This window comes from Acanthopagrus latus, chromosome 20 (genome assembly GCF_904848185.1).
Source record: "Acanthopagrus latus isolate v.2019 chromosome 20, fAcaLat1.1, whole genome shotgun sequence".
Classification (NCBI taxonomy): Eukaryota; Metazoa; Chordata; class Actinopteri; order Spariformes; family Sparidae; genus Acanthopagrus; species Acanthopagrus latus.
This window is the reverse complement of record NC_051058.1, coordinates 9,255,361-9,280,378: the sequence shown is the minus strand read 5'-3', so window position 1 is coordinate 9,280,378 and position 25,018 is coordinate 9,255,361. Positions and strand designations below refer to the sequence as shown.

General features: G+C 43.1%; 2 protein-coding genes and 1 long non-coding RNA gene across 3 annotated transcripts; 2 read left to right on the top strand and 1 right to left on the bottom strand.

Annotated features, from left to right (window-relative positions):
- Window positions 1-2,052: 2,052 nt before the first annotated feature.
- dlx3b (distal-less homeobox 3b) lies at window positions 2,053-5,633 on the top strand. Its single transcript, XM_037080407.1, has 3 exons — window positions 2,053-3,546; window positions 4,357-4,541; window positions 4,850-5,633. Exons 1-3 carry the CDS (start codon window positions 3,018-3,020, stop codon window positions 5,162-5,164), a joined length of 1,029 nt encoding a protein of 342 aa, XP_036936302.1. The 5' UTR covers window positions 2,053-3,017; the 3' UTR covers window positions 5,165-5,633.
- A 5,830-nt stretch (window positions 5,634-11,463) lies between these two features.
- LOC119009273 lies at window positions 11,464-22,589 on the top strand. The gene is made up of 2 exons (XR_005071676.1): window positions 11,464-11,673; window positions 22,167-22,589. It is a non-coding gene; the product is annotated as an uncharacterized LOC119009273 (long non-coding RNA).
- dlx4b (distal-less homeobox 4b) lies at window positions 13,381-17,750 on the bottom strand. The gene is made up of 3 exons (XM_037080352.1): window positions 16,819-17,750; window positions 15,658-15,851; window positions 13,381-13,935 (listed from the first exon to the last, which is right to left on the bottom strand). Exons 1-3 carry the CDS (start codon window positions 17,138-17,140, stop codon window positions 13,666-13,668), a joined length of 786 nt encoding a protein of 261 aa, XP_036936247.1. The 5' UTR covers window positions 17,141-17,750; the 3' UTR covers window positions 13,381-13,665.
- Window positions 22,590-25,018: the final 2,429 nt, after the last annotated feature.

Genomic DNA, 25,018 nt, shown 5'->3' with positions numbered 1-25,018 from the left:
GCTTCTGGTTTCCTTGCACTAAACTTCTTCTTCTTCTTCTTCTTCTTCTTCTTCTTCTTCTTCTTCTTCTTCTTCTTCTTCTTCTTCTAATAGAATTCTGGCAGGCTGTACACAAAGCAACGTAATTCTGCCCTCCACAGTCAAGGCTTAACAGTTTTGTTTTCGGGTTCTCCTTCTACTGTCTGTTTGTAAGCGCCACCTAGAGGCCTGGGATGTGAACTACAGTGTTCTGAGTCGTTTTCAGTGGATCCGTGTTGACGCAAATATTCTTGAAACGATGCTGAGGAAGGCGGAGGAAAAAAGATCATTTTGGTACGTGTGGACAAGATGTCAGTCTACTTCCGGTGTGCTGAATCCACTGCAGTCAGTCCAGAGGGATGTTGAATTTCAACAAAAATTCAGCCCAAAGCTAAAGAGAGAGAGAGAGAGAGAGAGAGAGAGAGAGAGAGAGATAAAGTCTTCCACAATGTGACCGCCACAGTGAGTTGGCGCCCTCTGTAGGAAAGAATCGTGATTCAGCAGGTCTCTGACGGCTTTATACATGATGAGCAGTACAAATCATGTAGTTAAACTGGTTTTGCTATGGTTTGCTGGAAGTTTTCCTACATTCATATTTCTAAAGTTATTCAGTAAGTTCAATGACTTTTTGTTCATGATTTCAAGTTCATCACTGAAAATACCCTAATCCCCCCTCCCAAAAAAAGGAAAATGTTTTTTATTATAATTATTTTACCATTGCTCTTCTATTGTAATTGAACTCCCTTTGACCCTGCTCTTCCTCCAACCTGTCTGTGCAGACATGTCCGGGCAATGCCACACCTCCCCTGACCTTTGTCTTGTTTTGAGGACAGGTTGAGGAGGTCAGGGATTCTCAACGGACAAAAGTATTTCACAGGTGAGCTGTGAGCTGCTAATGGTCTTAATTAAACTTTTTTAGTGTTGATATTGATTTGATAGCAAATGTTTTGGAGAGGTTACCTGACGAGTTAATCCTGCTCGGTGCAATAACCCAGAGGGCAGCTGTCAGACTGATGGACGTCGTACATAAACCAGAGCTGACATTTCTTCTCGCACATGAACAGCGGGATTTTGTTTTCAATCAGTGACCTGTGAACAAGTGAGCACTTTCTGTCACTCGCACTGACAATTTGATCTTCAGCAGAGTTATTTGAACGGTTCAAAAAAGTAGCTTTGGTCCACTAGAGCTCTCCCTCTGGTAGCTTCAGCGTCTTCCAGTGTGAAGGTAGCTGGCCTTCATAGCACCTCTCCCGACGCTTGGCTTTACACAAAGGAACAAAAGAACTTAGTTTCATTCATAACATTTTGTAATAGTGCAACGTGCAAAGGGAGGCACATGTCTGCTCATGTTTGTTTAGGTTTCAGATTGGATGCTAATGCTCTCAAATTCTGATTTTCAGAAAACAGACTTTCATTTGAGCTAAAAGAGTGAAACCAGACAACAAATCTCTCGTTTGCTTTCAGTTTAAAGTTGATTTTGTTTTATGATAAACTTTTGTTAGTTTGAAACACAGATTCAGATTTCAGTAAGACAGACAAAACAAATATCTATATCTTTGTGCCTTTAGATCCTATTACAACTTTTTTTTTATATGTATATATAGTGTTGTTTTTATTGTTATTATTTGAATTTTAACACATACCCCACATTCAAAAACAAGACAATAACAACAAAAAGACAACAAACACAGAAAGCCAGACCAGACAGATATATTCACAAAAGTTTCAGCCTAAACAAGACATATGACTCAGAATGTCCCACCCTGATATCACATAGCAGGAACTTCCACTGAGACATGGACCCAAAACCCTTGTGTGTCACTACACAGCCTTCCGTGATGTATCAGCGAAACGAGTTTCCTAATCCATCTAAAAACACAAGGAGCACTGGTGGCCTCCTACAAATTTGAAATCTTAATCAAATGTGTTTTGTGAACTGACCCTTTAAAAAAAAAACAAAAGGTCAGACCAGTGCTACATAAAGTTGCCAAAAGAGGGCGGTGGTGTATCAGACACCAGAGGCCACAGAGGGGAACACTTCAAAATACGAAGCGTCGTTTGAAGACCTGAGATTGTGTTTGAGTGAAAAACAATGAAGCAGCAGTGGAGAACGTTATCATCTGTTTCTGGACGCAGCGTGCGCGTCTCCGGCCGCGTGAGGCTGCGTGCGTCTGCTGCTCGGGCTGAAAACTCGAGCGCCACGTGCGGGTGCGCGCGGCAGGGGGCGCTGCGCACCGCGCCTTCAGCCCAGCGAGCTCCACGACCATCTGCTCCTGCTCGACAATATTTTTATATTCAAAATGAAACGCTGTTCTAACCTTTCCTCACACCGTCTGCTGTGGGAGCACCTCTGCTGTTTTCTCACAGTGTTGATCTAATTTGCATTTAAGCACACACTCACACACACACAACAGGGACAGTGTGGAGGAATTCACCCGCGGGCGATATCAGTCTTTTACCTATCTGCCGCATCTCTTTCACGCTAAGTTCACTGTCCGCCAACACCTTTGAATGACAATGGCTGGCCGGCCGGCTGGCGGCCTCTCAATGAGCTGAATAAAGTGTGATCTCGAGGCAGCTGTTAAGACAACATTGCATAAATCACGTTAAGAGACGACCTGGCTGCAGGATTAAGGCTGCGGAGAGGGCTTTTGTGTTGGAACGTCTTGGTGCCAGCCTGGAGATGAGGAGTGAAAAACTGGAGCTATAGGTGTTCTTTTTTTCTTCTTTTTTTTTAGACAGACAGACAGTCTGGAGGCCTGAACAGGTATATGCAAATCTAAAGGAAAGAGAGAGAGAGAGAGAGAAGAAGAAGAAGAAGAAGAAAAAAAAAACAAAACGTAGGGCACTGAGGTATGCGTGCATAGGCGCTCCTGGCTGAAGGCTGGGTTTCACCACGACTTCGCCCGGAGCGCAAGAAGGGGGGAAAGGCTGAGGAGCCAATGAGGAGGCAGCATCCAGCCCAGCTCTCTATAACTCTGTGTCACAGAGGCTGAGCGATGCCACAACAGAGTTTTCTGCAGCCGGGAGAGTTCCGCTGGACTATAGGCTTTCCAAATTGCGCTCACACACCACTTCTTTTACTGCGATTTTTGTGTGTGTGTGCGTGCGTGTGTGTGTTGCTCCACAGCTCAAGAACCCACCCACTGTGGACTTTCTGTACTCTGGAGGGGCTGCTTCCCACCATGAGCGCCGGACAGACGTACGAGAAGAAGATTGCGTGTATTCTGACCGATCTGCCAGGATCTATGAGCTGCCACCCGAACTCCAAGGACTCCCCGACTCTGCCCGAGTCCTCGGTGACGGACATGGGCTACTACAGCGGACAGACGGCGCACGGCCAGCACGAATACTACCAGAGTCAGGCGTACGGACAGCCCATGAACTCTTACCACCACCAGTTTAATCTGAACGGAATGGGAGCCGCCGGAGCGTACGCCACCAAATCCGAATACCCGTACACGAATAGCTACCGACAGTTCGGACATTACAACAGAGATCACCTGCAGGCCTCGCCCCCCAGCTCAGGTAAACATCGAGATAATCGTTTTTTAAAATCTGCGTTTATCTGCGGTGTGCGTAATGTTATCTGCGCGCAAAGCTCGAGATAGAGGCGCATAAAAGCACTTATCACACCGCATTACCAGCCACTTATTTATTATCTTGATTTTCTTACTCCCTTTTTTAAAAATGTCGCTTCAGTTTTTGGAGAGCTTTCTGGCTGAAATGGAATGACGCGCTGACCTAAGACAGAACACACGCTGACCTGAGAACACTCTGACCTCAGAAGGCCAGTGGAATCTAATAGAGCCACTCACTGTATGTGATTTATTATGTATTTGCAGTTCAAAAGAAAAAGAAAACTAACATTTGCTCAGCTGAAGCTGTAAATGTAGCGTTTTAACAGCCCGCTGGGGAACGAGTCGGTCATTAACAGCTGGCCATAAAACAATGATGGTTTGATTAAAGCTGTTAATATTCAGCCCATCAGCTTTAACACGTGAACGCCCCGCCCGCCAAACTGGAAACCTGACTGAAGAAAATGTTCCGGTCAGAGTGGTGTGGGTTACATTTTTGCTTTGTGGCATTTGTGATTCTGCAAGTATCTGAAGGAGGCTTACTTTTTTGTTTCTCTGTCTGCTATCTAAACGTGACTAAATAATTCTAAATGTAAATCCTCTACACGACAGGATTCTCATCTGCAGTCTGTCGTCGCCTGTTTTTTTTGTTTTTTTTAACTCATTGTCTTCTGTGTTCTATCTTTTACGCATTATGGCTTCTCAAAGTTTCCTTCAATGGTGTATTTATTGAAAATATATTTTGCTGTGATTTTTTTAGTGAAAGAAGAGCCTGAGCCCGAGGTCCGCATGGTGAATGGAAAACCGAAAAAGATCCGCAAGCCGAGGACGATCTACTCCAGCTACCAGCTCGCTGCTCTGCAGAGGCGCTTCCAGAAGGCGCAGTACCTCGCGCTGCCGGAGAGAGCGGAGCTGGCGGCCCAGCTCGGCCTCACTCAGACACAGGTGAGCTACCTGACCCGGTGTTAACACCTGGCGCTTAAAAACAGATCAATATTTTCAGAGTCACGTGACTCAGGGCGCCAAATATGGTCAATAATTAGCTCTCCAATTGTCCATCCGTGCGTAATTACGCACAGGGGACGCTGGATTTCTATTCCTGGAGTTGTTGCGCTTTATGTAGATGCACATAAAAGAATCAAAATGTATTTAAAAAGAAAATAACTTCATGTTAATCATATTCTAGAGCACTTTTATCTGAGAATTTCCTGCTGCATCACAATTAATTTCCCCACTCTGTTTCCCTTTCCCAGGTGAAGATCTGGTTCCAGAACCGGAGATCCAAGTTCAAGAAGCTGTACAAAAACGGCGAGGTCCCCCTGGAGCACAGCCCCAACGCCAGCGACTCCATGGCCTGCAACTCCCCTCCCTCCCCCGCAGTGTGGGAGAACAGCACCCCTCAGAGCACCCCGATCAGCAGACCTCAGGTCCCGCAGCCGACGCACAGCTCGTCGCCGCCCTACCTGGAGGATTATAACAACCACTGGTACCAGCAGGGATCACACCTACAGCACCCGGGCACCGTGCACCACCCAGTCCCGCAGCAAAGCGTGGGAGCTGTTTATTAACAATGACTCGAGAGCAGATTTATCTCCTCTCTGTTTTTTTTTTTTATTTCTCCAAGCGCGGTCTCGCCACAATGACTCTGCAGAGCAAACAGTCGAGCGGACCGGGAGCTGGCCTGAAGCCCGAAGTGAAACATTTTTTGGTTTCCTGGATGATCAAGAACGTTTCAGAACTTTTTTTTTTTCCATTCACAAAGCTCATAAGGGATTTCTGATCACTTGTGGCAGCATATTTAACGGACATCTGGCGTGTTTTGTTTTTTTTTTTTTTAAATTATTTATCGCTTCTCTTGTATGCCCCCCCCCCCCAACTTCTTTTGTAAATGAATATGCAAAGTTTTTTTTTTCTTGTCGTTGTTTTGTTTTTTAAACAAGTAGCATAACCACGAACTGATAATTGACAAAACTGTGCAGTTGATCCACATCCAAATCATTCATGTGAGTTTGTAGAGAGCGCGTCAAAAAAAAAAAAGAACAATAATAATAATAATAATAATAATAATAATGAAAATAAAACTCAGGTCATATTTATATGGATTTGTACAAAACGTCGAAGGCTGTAAATATGTGTTTATATGCAGAACCACTATGATCATATTTGTTTGAGACGGAACGACTGCACTGTGGTGCTTCCAAAAAACATTTTCATATTCTTGTAATTAGTCCACTTGTTGCCTTCTTGTCAATTGAATAAAGGTGTTACTTGCATGTTGTGTGTCTAAGCCCCTTTATGAACAGGCTGCTGCCCGGACACGATGGTTAAAGCGTCTTGCAAGCTCCACGCAAGTTTGCCCTTAAAAAAAAGAAAGCAAAGACAGAAGTATTCCTTGTTACGCATCATTTTAACCTGTTTAAAAAATTTTTATGAATCAGATACATTATTTAGGACATCCATTTTGACTCTATGCAACTTTACTTTAATAGAATGTGCAGGTTTATTCACTGGTCTCGGTCGCAAACCTTTAAAAATCGATGTTTAATTGTAATCCAAGAATTTTAAAAATAGGGACAATTACTCCTCCACTCGTAAAAGTCTATTTTAGTTGTTTCGTCGTCTGTTTAGTTGTTTTAGTAAAAAAAAAAAAAGAAAAAAAAAAAAAGAATCCACTTTACTTTTAGTTTCTCTCCAGAAACGTAACCGGAAACCAACAAGACCACGTGAATATTCTGTGAATTCTGACAAAGTGACTTTATGGAGGAAAGTGATCACCTCAGAAATACAAAAAGTGCAAGTAAAAGCCGACTAATAATTTTAAGTTGTTAAAACTTTTTAGCTTGTGCAACTTAAAGGGGCACTGTGTAGTTCTAGAGAAGAAATTCATTCGTACAATTTTATGTTTACAGTATTAATGACGTAATGACGTTTTTAAAAAAAAAGAATTATTTGACTGAATAAACAAGCTGTTCTCAGAGGTAAATCATGTCCCCAGAACACCGTTTGAAGCTAGAAAGGTGGCAGGGTCCGCCACACAAAGTAAAATAATATGAAATGGTCCTTTAGGGTCAGTTCGTTTATTCAGTCGTGAAAACAAAGAGAGTTTGTTAATAACAAATCAAGTCAGTGAAGATTTTAAAATTGTCTTCTCCAAAAGTACACAGTGCATCTTTGAATGTAATGGTCTTCTTGGTAGTTTTGAGGTTTAAATGCATTTATTTATTTATTTGAAAGTTTACAGTGTACTCTAATCTACAGTCCACTCATGACATGACATTTAAGTGTCTAGAAAAATGCTCAAGACTGTCAAAGTGATCATCTCTTGTTGGCCTGACTTAATTTCTTTACGTTAAGTCAACGATTTACTGATCTCATTTTAGTTTAGTTTAGTTTAGTTTAGTTTAGTTTATTCGACTGAATTTCTTCAACATCGTTAATTAACCTCCTTATTTACTCATCAGAGAAGGTTATTTATCTCGCTGACCCAAATATTTAAACACTCCACCCTCTCTCCGCCCTGGCAGCTCGGCTTGGCTCGGCTCGGCTCGGCTCAGCGCAGCGCACAGTGTTTGGTTGCTGCGAGCTGCGTGCAAAGCGCTGCAGTAGGAGGCGACACACAAGCAGACATGTTGGAGTCTCTCGGTTTTATTACGATTCTGCTGCCAGATAACAAGAGAGAATTGAGCGCGCTCCACGCACACACACACACACACACACACACACACACACACACACACACACACACAGGCACAGAGGGTGGGGGTGTGCGTGGGTGAAGCCAGTCTTTCGCCGAAGGGGATCTCTCTCTCTCTCTCTCTCTCTCTCTCTCTCTCTCTCTCTCTCTCTCTCTCTCTCTCTCTCTCTCTCTCTCTCTCTCGCGGCAGGACGGATGGAAACGCTGCCAGATATGGAAGGTATAAGAAAACACAGGGCTCATTTTATGTTGCGAGTGTTTCGCTGCAGACTTTGGATCTGATTCTGTTGCAGTTGGCCGCTGACGACGGCCACTTTTTTTTTTTTTTTTTGCACACCTGATTTCTTTTCTTTTCTTTTTTCTTCTTTTTTTTTTTTAACTTGGTCATCTATTATTCCATGAGATGACGCACTTTGTACCCAACATGTTCCACAATTTATGGTCAAGCACGCGCCCAAAAAAACAAAAGAAAACAACAGAGAATGTTGTCGAAACTCTTTCCCAGGTAATAAAACCGCCTGCTGGGAGCGACTGACAACCTGGGGAGAGCTGTGCTGTTGAGTAGCTGGGAGATAAACATGACAGCCAGCTCACATGATGACTGTTATGACAGAGGCAACGAGGCAGCGATTAAAAAAAAAAAAAAAAGCCGACAACAGTCTCAGTTTGACCGCATGCATTATTAAATATGCTACAGAGAGGAATACATGATGGAGAGACTAATGCCGATCCACCAACACCCCCCCACATGGACCACCAAGGCGCCATTACGCACGGAGATAGAATGTACCCACGGCTTTATAGTGGTTTTATAACCTTTGTCTACCGCTGTTGGTAACCAGAATGGCATGCGCTCGGGACTGAAGGTGTTACGGTGTAAAACTTTATTGCAACACTGTGTCATTACAGTAAGTCCAGAATATCGCAGCCTTAAAACGTGGATTTAGAGATTTTTCATCGTTAAATGTCGGTTTTCGGATTTTGCCTCAATCGAGAAAATGTAGTTTCACTCTACTTTACACTCAATGATTAATAACATCAGTTTATTACTAATGATGACACGATGTGACTTTTTTCCCCCCAGTACAATTATGGATAGAGGTTCGGATATAGTTGACTTACCTACAGGAATAAAATATTTATGGTTAAAAAACATGAATACATGAGTTTTGAGGGTTTTCGTCAGCTTTATTGTTTAGAGTCTGCCATGTGATGTTTCATTTTATCATCATTTTCATACACTACACTGGAATTGTTGCAGATGGAAATGTTGACTCAGCCTATATGTAGCTGCACATTTTTAGGAAAGTTAAAGGTGCATTTTGTAGTTTTGGGGACGATATTTTATTCAGAGGAGAAAAATCTTCACTCATTGTTTTTTTTTTTTATGTTTAAACAAACCAAATAAAAACTGTTTTTAGGTTTTTAGATAGATAGATAGATAGATAGATAGATAGATAGATGAGCTTTATTTTCAGACTCAAGGTCCATACAAAAAATAAAATCAAGACACACAGTACAAAGGATTAAGTAACACACAATAAAAATAAATAAATAAATAAATAATCTACTGACTCATTTTTAAAAGACACTACCAGTTCCCCCCAAAACTGAGACGTGCAGCATGTGTCACTATACACAATGTTCAATTTGTTTTCATGACTGAATAAACCGAATAAACAAACTGACCTTGTATAACACCTCATATGTGGCGGACCCTGCCACCTTTTCTTACTTCAAACAGTGACAGGGGGCCTTATTTTCCCTTGAGAACAGCTTGTTTATTCACTTATGGAACACATTATTGTATTATTACCTCATTAATGTTGTAAATGTTAAAATTAAGAGATTTAATTTCTTTTCCAAAACGACACAGTGCACCTTTAAATGAATGGATAAAAACTCCAAGAAATCCATATTAATAGATATTAACAAATATTTCCAATACATTTGTTTTATTTTAAGCCTTTTCTAGCACTTTTTTCTAATAGTTTAATTCATACAGTCTGTTATGTTTATAATTCCATAATAGTTCTAAATAATGTATAATTTTACTTCCTTGTTTTTGAACAAGGAACTTTATTTATTATTTCAATGATCTCAGATTTAGAATCAAGCATTTCTTTCTTTCTTTCTTTCTTTCTTTCTTTCTTTCTTTCTTTCTTTCTTTCTTTCTTTCTTTCTTTCCCTCCCATCAAGCACTTCACATGTTTCACTTCACACACATTCCTCCAATATTTTGACACGATACATTAAACGCAGCACTGCCCCTGAAAGTTTATTCCCCTGAACTCAACACCAGTTGTCTACGGCCTCACTCGTCGCGTCGGGGCGCTGTGCTGACTTGACAAAAGCAACATGATTACTATTGCCTTTTAATATCAATGAAATCTCATCACGGGTACATGTGAGCTCCCCTCGGCGGCTCCCTCAGCATGTGTGGCCCCCTCGGCCGGCTGCGGTTGTCAGGGGAGGGAAACATTTGCGCCGAAGACAAACGTGTGCTCGCTGCACAGGGCTGACTGCTCGATGTGTGTGTGTGTGTGTGTGTGTGTGTGTGTGTGTGTGTGTGTGTGTGTGTGTGTGTGTGTGTGTGTGTGTGTGGGCTGTCAGACGTCTCCATATATGTCATCCCCAAACATTAACAAGTGTAAGTAGCCATGGAGGTGAACTGCTGAACTTGAATGTGATCCTGGCGTGGCACAACATCACAGCACCCTAAATAGAGCTGGTGCAAGGGCCGCTCCTACTCCTCTTCCTACTCCTCTTCCTCCTCCTCCTCCTCCTGCAGCAGTCAACAGTGCGGTGTCAGCGCTTGTCTCTGGGGTGCAGCGATATGGGGTTGAGCTGGAGGTCGAAAATGCATGCACGGAAAGACTCCCAGCAGCTGTCCAGCACTCTGAACCGAGCCTCGGCTGCATTAAGATCACTCACTGTCTCCATTTTGGTGCAAACTGGGATGAAATGAAGGCAGAGAGGCATCTTTGACAGCTGTGGACTGGTGAACCCTGGCCGACCTCAGGCCAGCGGCAGGGCCGGTTTAGATGCTGATCCCTCACACGCCCATCATCACATCCTGATAGAAACCTCTCCCCGCTGCTGCATGAGCTCACCTTGACACAGTGCCTCGAAATATGAGATCCAGCAAAGAATAACACACACGGCAAACAGTAAATGGTGCATAAGAAGAGAAAACAAGCTGTATTTTGTGTGTTTCGCGTGTAATGAGAAGTGTGTGTGTGTGTGTGTGTGTGTGTGTGTGTGTGTGTGTGTGTGTGTGTGTGTGTGTGTGTGTGTGTGTGTGTGTGTTGGGGCGGGGGTGATATGTGTCTTTTCTTTAATCAAAGTGCATGTTTTTCATCTTAAAAAGAGAGCAGCTAAACCAAACCTCATAGAGAAAAGTGCCAATTTAAAGTTCAACTGATATATTTGATGTGATTAAAAACAAAAGTCAACTTTTGCATTAAATGTGCCGAGAAGCATCTGTTTAAGCAAAAAATAAAAAATAAATGAAAAAAGAAGAAGAAAACAAAATGTATTCCATCTTTAAATCTCCCCAGTGTGTGTTCGTGTGTGTGTGTGTGTGTGTGTGTGTGTGTGTGTGTGTGTGTGTGTGTGTGTGTGTGTGTGTGTGTGTGTCCTCTTCCCTCTGATGAGACTCAAATCAAGCATCCATCCTCTCCAACAGTTGAGGCTGCTCACAATTATCCGACATGTCAGATCGCTCAAGTTAATAACAATAATCACCCCTAGAGACCTGCTTTGCCATTCGCCCCATTCAAACCCACTGGGGTTTAATAACAAGCTACGTGCCCTCTTATTGCTATCCTGCAATTAAAACCCATCAGACACCTCGTATCTGATAATTCGGCGTTGATACAGTCAGACTTTTCTTTATCATGCCCCTTCAAACCCATCTCCGTCCCCCTCCCCTCAGCTTGGGGCCTTTTCACTCTCCCTTCAATCCAGCCTGCGTGATAATTGCCCCCCCCCCCCTCCCCGACACACACCCCCGGTCCATTTGAAAGGCCCTACTCTGTCTGTCCAACTCCACGAGCCATTATTCTAATCTGGAGATGTGAAATTGCCTATAATTTCCCCTGATGCCCCGTCACTTGGTCGAGCAGTTCTCGCCTCTTCTTTCCCAGGGCCCGCGTGTTTAACAAGGCACATAATCATCAGGAATGAGGGAAAGGGCACGAGGGTGTATATGTGTGTGTGTGCGTAAAGAGGGAGATGCTAATGTAACACAATGTGTGTCGTTATGTGCGAAAATCAGCTCGGAGGAGTGAAAACACGGGGCTCTGGTGTGGCTTTGTTCTTCAGAGAGAGACACCACAGCAGGCTGTAGAGCTCCTGAGCGAGGCAGCTGCACCTCTCAAGGTAAGACACGCAGGCCTGTGACTGGTGACGTAGCAGCTTGAATGTGTAGAAGTGGGCATGACACGCAGCGTTTGAATGCAATAAGATGTGCGAGCACCCAGAGTGGCAGCATGTTTTTTTTTTGTTTGTCTTACAAAGAACAGCTGGACCAAACCTCATAGAGAAAAATGCATATTTAAAGCTCAACAGCCATATTTGACATGGTTAAAGCTAACAATAAACACGTATTTGCATTGCACTATGCTAAAGGAGATCCGTTTAAGCATTCGGCGTAAAAGACTCCTGATGATTTAACGTCATGACTCTAAAATGACATCACCCACGAAGAGCTGCACCTGTGATGAAATGTTGATGTACAAGTAATGTAAGGAGAAAATAGCTCCACTGAAACTGTGCTTATGATTAGTTGGTTATTTTTCCAACCCCTGTGTGTGTGTGTGTGTGTGTGTGTGTGTGTGTGTGTGTGTGTGTGTGTGTGTGTGTGTGTGTGTGTGTGTGTGTCATCAGACAAATTGAATCTAATGTTTGCCAGACAGCCGAGAAAGCGAGGTGACGAATGAAAAAGATAAAGAAAAAAAAAAAAAAACGAAGGGCAAACAAGAAAAAGGAGTAATTGGATGTTTCTTTTACGCGCTGCTCTCCTTCATTAACCAGAGCTCGACACCCCATTTAATCAAGAGCATCAGCCAAGATCGCTGGATGTGTTTGTACGGATGTAAATAACTTAATTCTCTGTGTTTAAACAGCGTGAGCGCCAGTACGTGCACATCAGTGCAGATGACTATAAATCAGGCGCAGTTTATTGGAGGGATGACACGACCATCCGTCATCTCACTGTGACACCCGGCGAGTCTTTATGATTGACTGAGGGGCAAGTATCGTTTAAATGCTGACTTGCACGGCATGTGGCCCCGTCTGGTGAAAAAAAGGGGGATTCGTTAAGAGCAGACAGCGGATATGGGTCGTTTTATCTACTTAAAAAATGGATTTTGCGTCGAGATTTCAGAAAAAAAAGTATCCTAAATATTTTAAAATTGCTGTGATGCTAAATATGAACCTGTGTTTGATCCTGTTTGTCAATTCTAAAGACAACAATTTGGAAGGCGTGTAGTCTCGGACCATTTGCGAGCGCGCGTAAAAGTGACACAACCGCCGTGCGTAAAAGGTGCCATCTCTTCGGTTCACCCTGCTGAGAGCACATTTTTCTTTCAGCCATGAGTGTGTTGTTGACTTTACATTGAAATCCACCGTGAACCAGATCTAAGAAACCAATGAACGGGAATGAAATCCTCAGATGTTTTTGGCAAATCTCTTGAAAACCGAACAGATCTGCAGCTTTTCGTGCGCCGAAGGACAAAAGACATCCCCGGCTATTAATTACCATGACTGAGCTGTGTTGGTTAAAAAAAGCTCATTGAAGCTCATCGGTAGTGTATGTTAAACTCTGGAGATGTTGTATTTTACCCACAGATCAGGGACGCTTAAGTTGATTTTCTCATTTGGAGTCCGGTTACCATTACTGTAGGCTCCTGCGGCTCCTTCACAGTTTGATAAATGCAATCACACACTCATCTGAATCAGCACCCTGAACACACCTGTCCCCCAAGACATTATTCATTATAAAGTCATTCCAACAGCTCAGGCATGTGTTGGAACCTTGCAGCTGATAAAAAGAAAAAGACAAAATAGAAAAAACAAACGCACGCACACAGAATATTCTTTAAAATTCCTTTATCCAGTCTCTTGTTAAAACTGCACACACTAAAGTCCACGTCAGTGAGATGCGCACCGTGAAGTCTGCTTTGACATCAGAGCAAATCTAAAAAATATATTTGTGTGTCTGAACTGAATGAAAAAAAAAAACGCACTCGAAACACATGGAAGTCCTATCAAAACACACACACACACATAAAAAAAAACACGACTCAGCTCTGAGCAAACGGCCTGGCGTCGCCCCGAAGCGTCCCAAGCGCACCGAGCGACAGTTCCCGCTCACATCATCTGAGGCCTGGGCACCGCGTCCTGGTGAGGGTGGTGGTGGTGGTGGTGGTGGTTCGGGTACCAGTGGCCAAAACTGTTCATGTAATTGTTTGGGTGCATCTGGGCCCCTTTGTTTGCCATGGAGACCTCCCAGAGCTGGGGCAGCCCGGGCGAGCAGGGCGAGATGGAGCTGGTGCTGTGGAGATGCTCCCCCTCTGATCCGCTGCCATGCTTCATGATCTTTTTATACTTGGAGCGCTTGTTCTGAAACCATATTTTCACCTAAAGAGAGGAGTAAAAAAATAAAAAACAAAAAACAAAAAAAAGGCACATAATTGTCACTGCGGTCAACGATCAGCGCTAATATAATTGTAATAAGGGGCCTTTATGAGCATATTTCCGTCAAATTAAACCCAGTGCGCGTCTCAGAATTGGCCTGATGTCGAACATTTGGGAGCAATAAAAGGGAAAACTCCTCATAACTCTCATCTTTTTCTCTGTTGTGTTTGCAAATCCCAGCCCTTACTACTGGCGCATTGTTAGCCGCTCGGCCTCACGGTTGACTGGCACTTGTAATCCATTAAAAACAGAGCCCTCTCATTGTTTCGCCGATTTATGAGACCAATGGTGCGTGGAGTGTGACAGGAGATTAAAAAATATTGCGGAATTTAAAAAATAAAAAAATAATAAAATAAAAAATAGCGCGCTGCGGTGGGTCACCGAACATTTCTGCTGATTCCGAGCAAAAACGTCTATTTTTAGACAGCAGAACAATGGCGCGAACGCTCCAAGAGCCCAATGAATCACTCAGTAAACATCTTTAGCACGAGACGAGGAGAGGAGTTGTTGAGATAAAGGCGGCAGGGGGGGTTAAGGAGGAGGGGGAGAGTGTGCAGGAAGCAGCTCGGATGACAGAGTCGATCCATGTTGTCCATCTGGGAGGGAAAAACGACGCATGATGTTTTTGTCCCATTTTGGAATAAGCTGACAGCCACACGTGCACCTGTCTGTCTCCAAAACAGTTTGATTAATTCCACACCGACCATTTCGATATACGAAGGGGTTCATGTTGCGCACGACAGTGGGCATAGATCAAACTGGTTAAGTTAAAGGAGCATTATGCAGTTTTGGAGAAGATATTTTAGGATCTTTATTTACTTATTTTTTTTATGGCAAATCAAACCAAATAAACAAGCTATCTTTTTTTCTTAAATGAATGAACAACAAAGAACAACCTCATACTGTTTTACTGTTTGTATGTGGCGGACCCTGCCAGCTTTCTAGCTCCAAACAGTGTTCTGTGGACCTTATGTTCCACTTGGAACAGTTTATTTATTCAGTTATAAAAAAAAACCCCGATATTTCTGTGTTGGACCATCACCTCATTATTACTGTAAAATGTTAAAACTGACTCAGCCTTTCGTACGCAAAAATGCGCGTGAACATACACCCTAAAGAAGCGCAGAAGAAGAGGTGTCATGTCTTTGCGTTGATGAGCTGTTACCTGGTCTAAATACATAAATAATTAAATAAATAAATACACCGGTTCAATTACATAATGTATCTTCCATAACGACCTGCTCCCACACAGCTGACCTGTGATTGTGTTTTGTAACTGCGGTTACTGAGAGCACTTAAAGGACCTGAGCTGACAAAGGAAATGCAGCCGCGAAATTAAGCACAGTAAATAAGCCGTGTATTAAAGGATCGAGTTACAAATCACAACAGTCCTGTTTTCACATTTGATCTCCAGGAGCGCCGTGATCCCTCATAACACAGCAGATAACAGGCTCCACTTTCTCTCCTCTGATAGTCATCTTAATGCAGGACCTTTAGATTCATCATGTCAGCCTAGTGGAGACACTGAACGCAACTTGTCACAGCCCTGATATTTTTGGCTAAAGGCTGAATGATAATAACCTCCTCGGGCAATAATAAGCTTATACATTATATAATATTAGTGTTTGTATTTTCCACATTAGACCCTGTGTTACCGAGGCCCACCTGAGTCTGGGTGAGTCCCAGTTTGGCTGCCAGGTCAGCGCGCTCCGGTAAGGCCAGGTACTGGGTCTGCTGGAAGCGCTGGTGCAGAGCCTGCAGCTGCAGGCTGGAGTAGATGGTCCGAGGTTTGCGGATTTTCTTCCCTTTGCCGTTCAGACGAAGGTCCCTGCCCTCGATCACCGTGGACTTGTCGCGATCTGCGGAGAATAAGAAAGAGATTCAGTCATTGGATTTATAACTTCTAGAGGTCGAAAACAGAGAGAGGTCGTGATCGAGCAGCTTTTTTTTTTGGTCTCCTAAATAAGAATAGAAATAGAATAAAAAAAAACATCAACAAAAACTTAAACAAAACATCTCAACTGAGAAATATAGGAATATACACAGGAGCTGTAGAGTCAGACAGTGCAGCTGAGGGCCTGAGCTGCAGGCTGTGGACACACATCTGAAGGGCCTGAAAGTCAAAATCAAGTTCATGCGATTTCATCATACAAACACCGAATCTTGTGCTCACAAACGCTCACAAATTATAGCTTTATTTAATCAATTATATCGTATTTTGGACTCGGTGATTTAGTGAGTCATTCACTGGATCATGATATCATCTTTCCACTTAACACCATCAGAGTTATATTTAATTCACCGAATGGGACAAACTCCCGCAGAGATGAAAAGGGGCTGCCATTTTCCAGGATCGCTTTTTTGTTATTGTGCGCTAACAATGAGGCTACAAAAAAAAAAAAAAAAAAGACGCGATCCTGAGGTGGGCCCAGGCTGCACGGGCCATAATTGGACTCACCCGCAGAAAATTATGGTCAATAAAATTAATGGCAGCGTGCGCCGTCATCATAGAACATGAGCGGGGAGGGAGGGAGCGGCGGCCGAGCGCTGCAGGCCTTGTTTGGACATTAGTGGACGGAGTTAGAATGAGCCTCGTGGCGTCAGCTTTCAGGATAAAACATTATATATTGATGACAAAAATACTGATGTATTTTTGTTCACTTTTTCGATCTGAAAATGAGGTGTTTTCCCTCACGAGGTAGATGTCAGAGGAAATTGGCGCCCTGTGCGTAATTGCGCTCAACCATGACGCAAAACCGGATTATTATTTTTTTTTGTTTAAATAGCCATTAATGATACAACAATCTCTTTGACCTTCTCACATACCTGTCTGCTCTAACCTGCTGTGGGCCAGGCTGCCGCTGTTGCTGTGATTGCTGTGCTGGTAGGACATGTAAGCGGACGGGGGGTGAGAGCTCACCGCGCCGGGGTAGGTGTAGCCCAGAGGGCGGCCATAGGACGCGCTGCCGGGGAAAGGACTTTCATGCTGGGAGTGGCCGGCAGCGTGCAAGCCGTGGACCGGGTAAATGTGAGAGAGTCCGGAGGAGTGCTGCTGGTGCGCCGGGTGTCCGTGGCCGAACTCCAGAAAGGCCGATTTGGAGGGATCCGAGGCATTCAGACTGTCAGGCATGAAACCCATAGACATCATTAGCTAATACGCGAGTCCATAAAGCCGTCGCTCTGAAAGGGGCTCTCATGAGCTCAGCCGGGCAGCGGGGAAAAGTTGGAGCAGATCCACCCTCAAGTCCGAAGCATCGCTCGCGTAAGAAAGTCCCCGGCAGCGAGAAGTGACGGCGCGCATGTTCCCACGCGCTCGGAGAGACACACACACACACAGAGAAAATAAAATCAAACCGGGATAAAAGCGAAAGGGATCCTTTTTCTTTACATCACTGGAGGAGCTGACATGGCTCTTCAAACACCTCCTGCCTGCAGAGCCTCAAACATAACTGCCTTCCATCTGCGAGCTCTCTGATTGGTGTTCAGCGGCCAGCTGTCACCGGAGCTCCACCATTAACTTCATTAACATATGATAGAGGATGCAGCTCGGCAGGGACCTCCTTTCCTCTCCGCCGATTATGAAATAATCTCTCTTTCGGTCAGAAGTGGAGGCTTGATTGTGGTCTTTGCTGGAATAACGTTGTCATAAAAAATCAAATCAAATCAAGCTGATGTTGCCTGTCATTTTTTCAAAATTATTCTCCGTTATGTGTGACCCACTCTGGGAGATTTTTGACACGTGGAAGATGTTGAATAAAACCTGTTTACCTTCGAGAGAAAATCTGATTTGTTATCGCGGCAGCTTGGCGGAGTTTTTCCCAAGAGGCGAGGTTCTGTCGTTAAGCGGGAAAATGCGCGTAATGTTCTTTTATGAGCTGATATAAAGGTTATTGACACGTGCAGAGGCTGGTGCTGGAGTGCGGACGCTCGAAATAAAAGAGAAACCTCAAATAAAATTAGATTTTATATTGTTTTGTTCATACAGTCCATGCGCTTAATTATCTCCCAAAATAGTTTTAATAATCAAATAATTCTGCAGGGTTATTTGACAGACAGAGTTTATTATTATTATTATTATTATTATTATTATTATTATTATTATTATTATAACAGTGAACTAAAATATACATTTCCGTCGTGGCACCGGCTAATGAGTGACGGATGCTTTACAGAGAGTTTCTGACACAAGAAGAAAAAAGTAATTCTGTAATTTGACTGCAAGCCTTCACATTTTTACCGTCGAACAGAATTTATGGACGTTTCTGAACCCCATCAATCAAATCCATTTTTTTCCCAGTCTGCGGACGCGGGGCCTGTTTACACTGCCTCCACGCAGCGTTACATAAGTATTTGAAGCTCAGCTGGCACATTTTTACACCGCTCGTTTAACGCTCCTCGACAGCCTTTCAACGCCTGCGTTAAAGTTTATATTCGGGGTAGGAATCATAAACGGAAGTGCGGATGAACTGATGCACGACTCCTGGTGATTAAATGCAGGATGTGTCACGCGTTCCCGCTGCTAAAGTTACGATCCATTAATGTTATTATTACACAGCAGCTTAACGCATTAATAAACGCGCAGTGTTGTGAGAAGTACATCCAGAAATCATACTTGAGTAGAAGTAGGTGAATTAGTACTTTGGTAATAAGAGAATGTCACACATATGAATAGTACCTGAGTCAAATGATCTGATATTACATGTGTTTGAGTATCAAAAGTAATTACCTGGCAATAAACGGAGTTAAGCATCAAAAGTAAATTCTACTTATATTTACATGTATGTATTTACTGTATAGGGAATGACAGATTATTAGCCTCAGATAATCAATTAATTGGATCTGATATTTATGATTATTTCCATTTATTGAAATCAGAATTGTTTACAGGATTTAATACACGATTTGTAATCTGCAAAGTAACTAGTGACCAAATTAATCAAATAAATACAGTGGAGAAGAACAAAGCATGATATTTGCCTCTCACATGAAGGCTAGTGGAAGCAAACAGTGGCAGAAAATGGAAATACTCAAGTAACAAATACCTCAGAATTGTACTTTAGAGTAGTACTTGAGCAAATGTACTTTTCATCACAGTTGACGTGCCGGAAACTCAGCTGGATTCCAACAGCATCAAACTTGAGTCAGAACCGTGACCAGCGTGTTGAGGATGTGTGTATTTCTTGTCAGACGGCAGCAGGATGAACAGACTGTGGCTCGTGATGGGTATCAAATAAATATGGCAGAGTACAAAGCGCAATATTTGCCTCTGAAATGGAGAACAAGTATAAAGTAGCAGAACATGGAAATACCTCAAAGTTATAGTTAAGTGCAGTACTTGAGTAAATGTAATCAGTTATATTACATCACTGTTCATGAGTGACCGAGATAGCTGGACTGCAGTTACATATAAAAAGAGATTCAGACTCTGGTATTCTCTCTGTCTCTGTGCACAAAAACAACAGAGGTGGATACTTCTGTATCTCTCGTCAGGCGGCAGCCAGGTGAACACACTGTGTCTGGCGTGGGTGTATCCTGTCTTCGAGAATCCTTTGGGCTCCCTGCAGACACTTCACCGATATCACCGATGCGGCAGATGAATAATGTTGTGAGTGGTTTTTGTTCAGCCGTTGCACAGACCTCCTTTCCTGTAAAAGTCGTAGCAACTTCAGTGTTTGTTAATAGCGGGCAACAGGAATTCATAACACATCCTGCATTAAATCAAATTAAATTTGAGTTAGGGGGAAACATTACGTCAGAGCTGGCCACCTGTCAAATTCATGCTCAAAACACATGCAGCATATCACCAGAGTGACCACTAACTGCTGCTAATAGTAGCCACCACAGCTAGTTAGCTCTGTTAGCCACGCAACTAGCAAGTTTGGACTGGGAGCTCCGGTAACAAGGGAGTGTTAGTCTTTACACAGCTAGCACAGGAGCTCTGGACTGGGACGGGCTAGGGCTAGTTTGTTAGCATGCTAATATCAGTAGATATTTTTGTGCTGCGATACGCAAACATCACAATGTCAAAACTGCGGTTCATTCACATTCTGTTGATCATTTTAGTGCATTCATGAAAATGTTCAGCTCAACTTTTTAACCAAATTATGAAGTTTTGTATAACTGAACTGGGTTTTACTGATGTACAGTAACACCCTAATTAAAAATGAGCACCGGCGTACCAGGAGATATAATGAATAACACAATGAAAAAAAAAAAAAACTGAACCAATCAAAAGATGGATGTTCGATGAAGCAGAAATAGCGCCCAGATGTCAATCATAATATTTCCAACTTAACGTCAGAGCTTATTAAATAAGCGGGCAGGGCTGTGTGTGCAGACTGCAGAGTCAGCAAAACACACAAGGTGCATGTGGATATGATGTGAGAGCCGGAGGGAGAAAATGGCAACCGCAGGCTCAGAGACCATATTCCAGCCTCACTCTCCAGCAGAGTAAACGAGTGGATTTCCTGCCACTGTAAGGCTCCATTTTAAATAAGGCCTAATGCAGTCAGTGTGTGTTACAGTACACAGATTTCACCTCGGCTGAATCATATGTGAGCTGCAGTCAAATTATAAACAGAGACGTGTTTGGTGGGTTGAGCGTGGTGCTGAGTCGCTGTCCAACCCCGTCATTTTGGTCATGTCCTATACCCTTGCCTGCAACTACTGGGAAGCCAGCAGCACTGAGGGCCCGCTGGGCTCTGGACCGCTTCCCGATTACCCACAGGCCTCAGCCAAGCAGCCAGCCACAAATTATTATCATGGTGAAAAAAAAAAATTTCAGTCACAATAAAAAAAAAAAGATAAAAAAAAAAGACACTGAGATGAGAGGCCAGTTTTCACATTGTGGGTGCGAGCTCGTGACCTCACAGCAGCTGTAAATCCTCGCCGGGAGATGATATCATGAGAGAATGCAGCGCTGCGGTTGTGTTCATTAGGAATTTACTGCTGCATTGTGGCATTTGTAGTTGCAACCCAGTGACATTTCTGGTCGCTGTGGGAGCAGGTGGGAAAGCGAGCGTTAGTGCAAAGGGAAGGTCACACTTTTTTTTTTTTCAGCTGACGGATGGCACAAAATGCACACAGGCCCATGGATAAGTGTGTGTGTGTGTGTGTGTGTGTGTGTGTGTGTGTGTGTGTGTGTGTGTGTGTGTGTGTAGCTCTCTAGAGGAGCTGAAGGCGAGAGGATTGAGGAGTCCTGGATGTGCATATCTGTCAAAACCATGCAAGAACAAGAGGTGTATGAGAGAGAGAGAGAGGTGAGGAGGCTCTTTAAGGCTTGTAATTATGTCTGTATTAGGGCTGAAGAACAAAGGCGAGCCCTGCAGTCATAGGGCAGGGACGAGGCCTTGCCGTGGCTCTGCCTAATACACGCCAAGGGATGATGGTAAAAACAGTCACACTCCTGAACGCAGCCCAGACTCACTGGCGTCTTACACATGGGCATGCGCCTGCAGAGGTGTGTCCGACATAGGTGTGTGTTCTCTCTCTCTTCTCTCCGACACACACACACACACACATTTGTCCATCACGCAGCTCTGATGCAGAGTGACAGCATTCTTTGTGTACAAACCGAGAGCACATTCCCAGGCAACTGCAGAGGCTGTGATCTTCCCCGCTGGCCCATCATGTTTTACAAGCAACCCTCTGTTGCCGGGGCCTGGAGCCGAGGCCCAGTCGACTCAGACTGACAGTCCACGACCCGGACAGGATGCCAGGATTTATTATCGCAGGGCTCAGCTCACCACATAATAGACAGGCATCGAGGCCCACATGTCCCTACTCAGCTGATACGATGGGGGGGAGCCGGAGCTGAGGTGTGGTTTAAATACAATTAATCCCTGCAGATATTCATCACAGAATCAGAGGCGTGACAAACGTGAAGACACCTCGAGACATCACATCGCTTTTGCTCATTCGCGCAAATGGAGGCCGGATATTCTCATCACGGTTTCAAATAGTTTTTTTTTTTTTTTTTTTTTGGTTTGTTTTTGTACTCTTCGGATGCAAAGTGCTCCACCCCAAATTCTGACTAGTCGAGCTTCTGCTTTCTTTTCCCCGCGAGCAGGTGTCTGTCATCACAACTGCAGATTCGTCTTTTTGCACCAACAAAGCCAACACAAACAATGAGATTTATGTTGTTTTTTTTTCTCTGACTTGTTTTTCCGCCCCAGGAAAGAGAAGGAGATCAGAGGAGGAGCCGGAGCGGTGCAAGGAGGATGAGCGGCCCTAATCTCTCCTGCAGGCGCCGTCACACATCCAACGCTCATATCTGCACAGCCCGGCGTCTCATTCCTCAAGTGCAGCCACACTGCTGCTGATGTTTGTATGTGTGTGTTGCGTGTCTGCTCGGCAGCCTCCGAGGGCCAAGAGAGTTCACCGGTGTCACATGATCAGCATCAGTCAAGTGTGAAGTTTGCTGGCGAGCACAGATTAAAATGTGACGCACCGGCTCAGCTGAAAGGAAAATTAAAATGTTTGTTGTGTTATTAGTGCCATCATTATTTGTTGTTAGGTAATTGACCTTGAACATTCCCTGTATTCTGATTCTATTAAATGGATTAAGCGTCTGCAATAAAACTGGACTGGTCTATTTATGGGTATGTTTATGTAATTATTTTTTAACCATTAGCATGTTGTTACCGTGGACTGACAGCTTCAAGGTGGGAGGTTCGGTCATCACTGCCTTAATTGGACTGCTTCATGGTGATGACTTATAGGAAAACATGTCTGTTGTTTAATTTATTTTTTTGAAATGCAGATTTTAGTTAACATTTAATTCTAACTTGAGAGTTTCCAATTTCCAAAAATGTGTCAGACGTGAATGATTTCCCTGTCCTGATCAGAATGAATGTATTTAAAGGTGCACGATGAAGGGATTTTAATAGGAGGAGAGAGGTCTACATCGACGACGTGACTTTTCTTCTCTCTTTGTTTAGATGACAGAATAAACTGAATGAACAAACTGACCTTAAAGGACGACACAGTGTCATTCTGTTTTACTTTTATGTTTTTTCTTTACTTTTATACTTGGCGGACCCTGCCACCCAACAGTGTTCTGAGGGCCTTATTTTCCTCTCAGATCAGCTCGATCATTCAGTTATGGAAAACATTAATATTTCTGAGATTGCTTCATTAATGTTGTAAATAATAAAAGTTTGAGTTTGAATTTCTTCTGTAACACTACAGAGTACCCCTTTAATGCAAGGATTGTATATATTATCCATGTTTGCCTGTGAATCTTTGACTGGAATTGAAATATTGATAGTATTGAAAATATCTTGCTGAAAACATTTATGTTCTAGGTTTATGTTTTAAACCTAGAACATCATAAACAGAATAAAATAAATACAGTTTGATTTTTAAATCAAAACACATTTGTATGTCAATTATTATTTTCCTGTCGCGTTGGAACTAAAAGGAAGGTCGATGTTTCATCAAAAGATTTTGTATAATTTATTCAAAGGTCCAATTTCTAAGAATTACCAACTCCTCAGTGACCCGACTCACACTTCCAAAGTCATCAGTATTTGACGAGTTAGGAATGAGATGTTCCTGCAAATTAGACCTTTACAAACTGAATAACAAACTCATCCTTTTTGTAACCTTATAGGACAACACAACTTCGTACTGATTTATTTTGCTTATATGTGGCGGGCCCTGCCACCTTTCTATCTTTAAATATATTTTTCTCTGAGAACAGCTGGTTTATTCAGTCACTGAAAAAGTCAGTATTATTATTAGTTATAATGTCACCTCGTGAATACTGTAAATGCTAACAATTATAGTTTAAATGTTCTTCTCCAAAGCTACATAGTGCCCCTTTAAATTAAGAAGTTTGCCTTTGTCTCTGCAACTGTAGGGGAAATGTCGAGAAGGCCATTATGAAATGCAAGGTAAAAAAACATAGATTGTAATTTTTTAAATAATTTTTCCTTGACGATTAATTCCGTTTAAAAATATTGAGCCAGAGGTGCCCTCGCGCATGACCTCCCCCACACCCCACGTGCTCCCCGCTTACCTGGAATGTTCTGGAACGGGTCTTCAGAGCGTTTATTGGCTAATTAAGAGCCATATATTTTAAAAAGTCCAAAATTAAATCGACAATTGCCCACATTTTGGCCCAATGAAAACGAGAAGGAGCGAGAGAAAAAAAATCGAATACAACGATAACTGTAATAATAATAATAATAATAATAATAATAATAATAATAAAAAAACTACAAAAAAAAAAAAAAACACGCCAACAGAGCGTCTCTCAGTGAATACTATCGCGTGGGAAATAGTGGACCGTGTCTCGTCTTTTGGCCCGAGCTCTGAATTCATCATTGGGCATAATTGTTACCAGACAGCGGATGACAGCAACATCGCCCACTGCCGCTGACTGTTGGACTTAAACTTTTAATTGATTGGTTGAATATAGAGGCCTTGGCATCTTGAGAAAAAAAAAGAAAGAAAAGAATCTGGACTTCTTTTAGCGTCTAAGCGGCGAATCTGGTTGCAACCTGATCTCGGCTTCATCTGATTTAAACGGCTTCATTTTGTACAGAGTCGTGTGTCCAAGTCATATTTTCTCTCCTCCGCAGTCGTCTGGTTGCGGCTAAAAATGCGGCATTTGGTACCAATTCTTTCTTACACACCCACACACACACACACACACACACACACACACACACACACACACACACACACACACACACACACACAGACTCACAGTTTATCCTCACTGAATGCTGCAGATTGACGCGGCAACCTGTCCACACAGATGATGCAGCAGTGGAGCCCAGCTGACGGACAGGCGCTGGGACAGTAGTGGCAGTGTATTGGGTTACACGCTGGAGAGCTAATGGCTAATAGAGAGCAGCCCGCTCCACATCTGGAACAAAGAAGCCAGTCTGGGTCTACCCTCGGTGTTTACAGCTCTGTTGTTTTTTCACACTCCTCGCAAAATCCTGCCCGAACACACATTCCAGACACACCAGCTCAACATGGGGGGGGGAATACATAGTATATTTTTCCACTGTAA

Coding starts and splice junctions, on each gene's coding strand:
- dlx4b (XM_037080352.1), bottom strand. CDS start 17,140: ATGATGTCTATGGGTTTCATGCCTGACAGTCTGAATGCCTCGGATCCC. Junction 15,852..16,818: donor CAGCAGGTTAGAGCAGACAG/GTATGTGAGAAG, acceptor TATTCTCCGCAG/ATCGCGACAAGTCCACGGTG. Junction 13,936..15,657: donor TGGGACTCACCCAGACTCAG/GTGGGCCTCGGT, acceptor TCCTCTCTTTAG/GTGAAAATATGGTTTCAGAA.
- dlx3b (XM_037080407.1), top strand. CDS start 3,018: ATGCCACAACAGAGTTTTCTGCAGCCGGGAGAGTTCCGCTGGACTATA. Junction 3,547..4,356: donor GGCCTCGCCCCCCAGCTCAG/GTAAACATCGAG, acceptor TGATTTTTTTAG/TGAAAGAAGAGCCTGAGCCC. Junction 4,542..4,849: donor TCGGCCTCACTCAGACACAG/GTGAGCTACCTG, acceptor TCCCTTTCCCAG/GTGAAGATCTGGTTCCAGAA.